The following is a 7,520-nucleotide window of genomic DNA, read 5'->3' as shown; positions in this document are numbered from 1 at the left end:
TATTTCAACTTCGAGCATTTTTTTTTCGGGGCGCTGCCGCATGGCCGATCACATCCGCCCCGAATATTCTCTTTCTCTCGATATATCGCGCATAACGGAGACCGCGGAAAAAAGCTGCGTTTGCCGGTTAATGCTATTACGGGAGCGGTTGTCGAGGGTGCAGACAGAAATAGGTGGTTTCTACTGATAGCCAGCAAGCGCCCTATTTCAGCGCTTTGCATATAATTCTGCGTGCCTGTAATAGCAACACTCCTATTACTGCTATTTCTGTTGCAGCACCTAGGTTCTTGACGTCACATTCCAAGCGGCTTCACTCTTTCTCACTCTCTCTCTCTCTCTCTCTCTCTCTCTCGTCTCTGCTCTCTCTCATCTCTCTCTCTCTCTCTCTCTCGCTCTCTCGCTCTCCTCTCATCTTCTCTCTCGCATCTCTCTTCTCTCTTCTCTCTCATCTCTCTCTATCTCTCTCTCTCTCTTCTTCTTCTCTCTCTCTCTCTCTCTTCATCTCGTCTCTCTCTCTCTCTCTCTCTCTCCTCCGCTCTCGCTCTCTCTCTTCTCTCTGCTCGCGCTCTTCTCTCCTCTCCTCTCTCTCTCTCTCTCTCTCGCTCTCTCTCTCTCTCTCTCTTCTTTTACCTCCTCCCTTCTTTCTCTCTCTCTCTCTCTCTCTCTCTAGTTTCTCTCTCTCTCTCTCTCTCTTATTAGCCTTCCTCCTCCCTCCCCTCTCTTCCTCTATCTTCTCTTCTCTCCCTCTCTCTCCCTCGCTTCCCCCTCTCTGCTCCCTCCTCTCTCTCCCTCCTCTCTCCCTCCTCCTCCTCCCCCTGACTCTATACTAGTATAATACCAGTCTCCGTCCACTCTGCAGCACATGCAACGTAATCTCTAAACGTCAGTTACGTTACGTAAATGCTCGGTATTTTCGGCACCCCATTCAGTTCTCCACGAACGTGCGTGGTGCGTTGCGTGCGTGCGTGCTGTTGCGTGCGTGCGTGCGTGCGTGCGTTGCGTGCGTGCGTGCTGTGCGTGCGGTGCGTGGTCCGCGTTGCGCGGCCTATCATTCTGATATGAATTCGTTTACGGTATTAGAATAACCTGTACATAGAATTAGTGAGCGTGATGGTTATGGACAGGCTCACAGCTGATTGTGAACGACGCCTCCCAACAGGGCAAGTGACAGGGCAGGCAGGCAGGCAGGGCAGGCAGGCAGGCCAGGCCAGGGCAGGGACGGGCAGGCCAGGCAGGCAGAGGGAGGCAGGCAGGCAGAGGAGGACGGGAGGCGAGGGATGGAGGGAGGGAGGAGGGAGGAGGGATCGGAGCGGATGGGAGGGAGAGAATGGCGAGGGGTCAGTCCCCTACTCAGTGTGCTTGCGTTGTGTCATTGCCCCATGACGGTGCGCGCTGTCCGAGTATTATCTCACCAGTAATCTTTCGCTCGCCTGTGGCTGCATATTCTGTCTGTGCGAGTCATGTTGCGCTAATACCGCCCGATCACTCACTTGCGTAGTTCGTCATGCTCGGCTGCTCGTACGGTGGCCAGAGCTCCCAGCCAAGGCAGTCAACTGTGTAGGCAGTCAGACTCAAATATACTCCTTAGCGGTAAAGAGTCGGAAAAAACTGAAACTAGTATATAAATGTAGACGAAATGTGGGTATTATCATTCTGATGATTAGTACGAACATGGGATTAGATGAAATGGGAGTTAATGAAATGGGAAGTAGATGAAATGGAAGTAGATGAAATGGGAGTAGATGAAATGGGATTAGATGAAATGGGAAGTAGATGAAATGGGATTAGATGAAATGGGAAGTAGTTGAAATGTGAGTAGATGAAATGCGAAGTAGACAAAATGGGAGTAGATGAAATGGGAAGTAGACAAAATGGGAGTAGATGAAATGGGAAGTAGACAAAATGGGAAGTAGATGAAATGGAAAGTAGATGAAATGGGAGTAGATGAAATGGAAGTAGATGAAATGGAAGTAGATGAAATGGAAGTAGATGAAATGGGAGTAGATGAAATGGGAAGTAGATTAAATGGGAGTAGATGAAATGCAAAGTAGACGAAATAGAAGTAGACGAAATGGGAAGTAGATGAAATGGGAAGTAGATGAAATGGGATTAGATGAAATGGGAGTAGATGAAATGGGAAGTAGACGAAATGGGCAGTTACCATAGTAATGCACCGACTGTTCGGTAGGACAGGCGGTAATTATTGAACAAGCTTGCGCTGAAGCCTACCTATGACGTCATCGTTATAGTCCCTTTAATATTATGTAGATTGTGTACATTTATCCTACATAAGTTATGTCATCTTGATCTGTGTAAAGCTGCTATAGATGGCGCTGTGGGGTGTGGTGCGGCTGGTTTGGCCCTCGCTACATTCACATTGTGGTCCAAAAAGCTGGTGGAAATGTGCCAAAACAGGCGACGTCACCGTCTCAATGACCGTGTCACCTGTAGGTTTCTGTTAGCACTATCACCTAAGAATCTACTTTAAACCACCTGGTAGAAGGTTCAATCACCTAGCAGTCGATTCTAATGCCATCTGGTGGTCTCTTTTCCTTGTCCATCTGTGTTTATTGTATGTTTTATTTACGTGAGCAAATTTGTAGAAGTCCATGTACACATAATCAAACCTCAAAATGGTTAACTCGGTATGGTCAAATGGAAAAATCGGATCGTTGTGTAGAATGGTTGTAGCCGAAATATCAGGGGGCCGTTGTCAGAAGTAATATTGGTTAGCTTAGCATTAACTTTGACTCGTAAACCGCTCACAGAAACATCGTAAATTTACGAGAACGAAAAATCCTACTTCCTCTTAATCCAAATTCCCAAATTTCCTCTTAATATTAACATTAGCATTAACTTTACAATGTTTCTGTCAACGGCCCCCTGATCTGTTTTCACAGTCCAAGTTTACGTGTGTCACAACTGCTGCCACATATAAGGATATAACATAACAGGATGTTTATGCACTGCTTGGTTTCACCACGTTGGTGGTTAAAATGGAGTTTGTGGTCTGATTTCGTGTTATGTTTCCGCTCTTTGCTTTTACCTCCAGGTTTCGCGTCCGCTGGGAGGACTGCATGCGAGCCGAACTCTGCCTTGTGTGAACTTACTATCGCGAGCATTTCCATTGCTTGGACTGCCTGAGCAAGGTAGCAGAAATATTCGTGTATTTTATAAGAGTAAATACTGATGTCAGGCACATAAGCTAATACGTTAGCTCCTTGTGAGACGTTAGAACCTGTGCTAGTGGTTCTCTGGACATATTCCTCGTGGCCTATGAGGTGTTTAGAGGGCTGTGGCTAGGGATCGCTAGTCTGCAACGGATGAACGTGGGTGAGGGGTCTGTAGTGGGTATGCGTTTCGCTAGGTTTATTAGTTATTTCTTGTTTCTTGGTTACATGTTCTGTTATGTGTGGATCAGGCGTGGTCCCTGCAGTGTCGCCACATTGGTGTGCTTCTTTAGATATGGTATTGTACGTGTGGTATTGTACGCTGTGGTCTCTCGCTGCGTGTTGGTATTGTAGTGTGGGTGAGTTGTGCCGTGTGGATATTGTACGTTTGGTTGCTACCGTGCTGCGTATTGTGGTGTGGTATTGTACGTGTGGTATTGTGCGTGTGGTATTGTGCGTGTGGTATTGTGCGTGTGGTATTGTGCGTGTGGTATTGTACGTGTGGTATTGTACGTGTGGTATTGTACGTGTAGTATTGTGCGTGTGGTATTGTGCGTGTGGTATTGTACGTGTGGTATTGTACGTGTAGTATTGCGCGTGTGGTATTGTGCGGTGTGGTATTCGCTGGCGTGTGGTAATTGTGCGCTGTGTATTGGTGTTGGTATTGCTGCGTGTGTTATTGGTGCGTGTGGTATTGTGCGTATGGTATTGTGTGCGTGTGTCTAGTTGTGCGTGTGGTGTAGATTGTCGCGTATGGTATTGGCGTGTGGTATTGTGTGCTGATAGTGGTAGTTGTCGCGTGCTGGTACTTGTACTGTGTTCGCAGGCCCGCGAGTGCGACGACTAATTCATATTTGAGATGCTACAACATTAATTTCGTATTTAATGTTCACACTAAATCAACATCGCAGCTAAGTTTTGTATATGTGGATATATAATCGCCACTCCTATTTAATGTCACATAAATTCCTATTTATGTCCACATTAAATTCGTAAATCAACCAATCGCAGCTAAGTTTTTAATGTGGATATTAAATCGCACTCCCTATTTAATGTCCACATAAATTCCTATTTAATGTCCACATAAATTCCTATTAGTGTCACATTAATTCGGTAAATTCACCATCGCAGCCTACGGTTTTAATGTGGATGATTAAAGTCGAGCAACCACATCGCTTCCTCTAAAAATCCGTCTCAGCCAATTGAGAGCGGGGATTTGTAGGACGAGAAGCGAGGTGGAGAGTCTTGGACGGAAGGTGAGAAGATTCAGCGCTTGCCGTCTTACATGGCCACTCTGGCTCTATTGGTTTGATTTAATGGTGCGAATTAATTAGAATTAATGTGGACATTAAATATGGGAATTGTGTCCCCAGCCCCGGGCCTGCGCGGTGTACGTGTGATATATTGGCGCTGTGTATTGCTACGCGTGTAGTATTGACGCTGTTGTATTGTACGAGTGGTAGTTAGTAGACGTGTGGTTGTTTTTTAACACCGTGTTCTCTTGGGTTAAATTGCACGTTTATGTATATGTGGCGTGTGGTATTGGGGGTGTGTTTGTACGATGTGGTATTGAATTTGCGCGTGTGTTAATGGTTTTGTGCGTGTGGTTATTGGTGCGTGTACGGGTATTGTGCGTGCAGGTATTTGTGCGCTGCGGTAGATTGTGGCAGCTGCTGATGCAGTGTAACTTTGCGCGTGTGGATATTGACGCGAGTGTGGGTATATGCGTGGGCGTTGGTGGGTATTGTTCGTGTTGTTGGTGATTGCTGCGTGCTGTATTGTGTACAGTCGTAGGTATTGTGCTGTGGTTATTTGTGGCGTGCGGAGTGATTGTGCGTGCTGGTATTGGTGCGCTGCGCGTAGTTTGTCGCGCTGCGGTTTGTACGCTGCGGCTTATTGTGCGTGCGTATGGGGTGTGGTATTGTGGCATTTGGTATTGTCGAGTGTGGTATTGTCGCGTGATGCGTATTGTGCGTGTGGTATTGTGCGTGTGGTATTGTGCGTGTGATATTGTACGTGTGGTATTGCATGTATGGTATTGTGAGTGTGATATTGTGAGTGTGGTCCCTGTCGTGTAGAGGAATTGTTTATGAGCTTGCTGTTCCTACCGCAGATGTTTTGTGAAGAAGGAGAGATGATACGTCACTACAAGTGGCACAAAGAAGCGGGATGAATCCCTCCAGCATGGCTTCTTCCGCTACAGCCATCGATAGCACTGCTCCCAGCGAGGAAGTTCGATTTTGTGAGTCTTTTTTTGTTCGGCGTCGCCGCACCATGTCCTTGTGGCTATGGCCGTCTGTCTTTTGGTTAATCGGTCTGGTCGCGGACCCTACTCTCTGGCTGCCTCACAAAGCAAGGCGCACGCACTACTCCACTGCATGACAGGTGTGTGTGGGGGTGTTCTTATAACTGTTCTGCTCTCCTGACGTCATTCCTCGACCTCAGTCTCCTACCTCTGTCTCGATCTACCGTCTGTGTTTCCGGGGACTCCTCTCTCGCTCTCGCTCTACCTTCTGTCTCGACTCTTACTCGGTCTCGACTTCTTATCTCTGTTCGATTCTACTTCTGCTTGCTCGGACTCGGACCTGCTGTCTCGACGTCTACCTCTGTGTCTCGACTTACGCCCTGCCTCGACTCTTCCTCTGCCTGGACTCTACTCTGTCTCGATCTACCTCTGCTTGGACTCTACCTCTGTCTCGACTCTACCGTCTGGTCTCGATCTCTCTGTCTGCGCTCTACTCTGTTCTGAGTCTCCATGCTCCTCGCTCGTACGCTCGCTCTGCTCGACTCTGCCTCTGTCTCGACCTCTACCTCTGTCTCGACTCTGGACTTCTGTCTCGCTCTACTCTGCTTCGACTTCTACCTCTGCCTCGACTCTACCTCTGTCTCGACTCTACCTCTGTCTCGACTCTACCTCTGTCTCGACTCTACCTCTGTCTCGACTCTACCTCTGTCTCGACTCCGGCAATCCTTGTTCTGAAGAGAAGCGAGCGACTGCGTTTACAATTCAAGCAACGTTTGTAGCGGCTCTTAGTGGGAGGGTAGAGCCAGGCGATTTCTAGTCATCTCCGTTAAGCAACTAAACTTGAGCTTGTTAACAAGTGTAAAATTGGGATCTTAGACCATATATACAAATATATATAGAAATATATATATATATAGAAATTATACCAGCTTAGACTAACGATACTGATCACCATTTTGTGATGTTTCTGCTACCGATGACATTGCTGCTGGTTTCCGGTGCTGATCGTCGGCCATTTGCATTCCGTAGCCGGATTGCGACAAGGTGTACATCAGTACGTCAGACGTACAGATGCACGCCAACTACCACCGCAAGGACAGCGCGATCATGATGGAGGGGTTCCAGCGCTACCGAGCCACCGAAGACTGTGGCTCGCCCAAGTGTCAATTCTACCAGCAGCGAACGACGCACTTCCACTGCCGTCGTACGGGATGTTCGTTCACGTTCAAGAATAAGGCTGACATGGGTGCGTACCGACGCTGCCTCGTTGTTTTGGGGGTGTCGTGTTAGGACCCATGTTAGGTCCGGCCTGCGTGTCTGCCCCCATCTCTCCCTCACTGCATTCGTATAGCATTGGTTAATTGAGCAACGTCACGTTGGTTATCAATTGAATGTTAACGGTGAACCTTTTCGAATGAGATTCTGTCAACTGCGTGAAACTACAACGAAATTCTGAAAGAGTAGATATTGTGTGAAGAGTGTCACTAGTTCTGTCGAGAACAATACTGTTGTTTTCGCGCGCTGCGGAGCCAAGAATCTCGCCCTCTCTTGTAACCTCCCCCACCCCCCGCCCCTCCCCCCACTCGCACCCCGCGCGGGTACATGCATTCTTGTTGTTTACAATGTCATCCAGTATCGTCGTCGTCGTCGTGTACATGTTGTACTTACGTGCTCACACACGCGCGCGCGCGCACACGCACGCACGCACGCACGCACGCGCACGCACGCGCGCGCACACACACACACACACATCCCCCCACTCGCACCCCGCGCGGGTACATGCATTCTTGTTGTTTACGATGTCATCCAGTATCGTCGTCGTCGTCGTGTACATGTTGTACTTACGTGCTCACACACGCGCGCGCACACACGCACGCACGCACGCACGCACGCACACACACGCGCGCGCGCACACACACACACACACACACGCGCGCGCACGCACGCACGCACGCACGCACACACACACACGCGCGCACACACACACACACACACACGCGCGCGCACGCACGCACGCACGCACGCACACACACACACGCGCGCACACACACACACACACACACGCGCGCGCACGCACGCACGCACGCACGCACACACACACACGC

At 48.8% G+C, this 7,520-nt stretch overlaps 1 protein-coding gene across 1 annotated transcript in view; it reads left to right on the top strand.

Annotated features, from left to right (window-relative positions):
- Positions 1 to 3,110: 3,110 nt before the first annotated feature.
- Positions 3,111 to 7,520, top strand: part of LOC106807598 (zinc finger protein castor homolog 1-like) — a gene marked incomplete at its 5' end in the record, with an annotated part of 16,510 nt that continues 12,100 nt past the window's right edge. Inside the window, 5 exon segments of the mRNA XM_014809993.1 lie at positions 3,111 to 3,149; positions 5,284 to 5,328; positions 5,330 to 5,382; positions 5,921 to 6,134; positions 6,445 to 6,661. Of these exon segments, the coding sequence (XP_014665479.1) occupies positions 3,111 to 3,149; positions 5,284 to 5,328; positions 5,330 to 5,382; positions 5,921 to 6,134; positions 6,445 to 6,661 (568 nt within the window).

The sequence above is a fragment of the Priapulus caudatus genome, unplaced genomic scaffold (assembly GCF_000485595.1).
Source record: "Priapulus caudatus unplaced genomic scaffold, Priapulus_caudatus-5.0.1 Scaffold225, whole genome shotgun sequence".
NCBI lineage: Eukaryota > Metazoa > Priapulida > Priapulimorpha > Priapulimorphida > Priapulidae > Priapulus > Priapulus caudatus.
The sequence above is the reverse complement of the archived record's forward strand: the minus strand, read 5'-3'. Positions and strand labels throughout refer to the sequence as shown.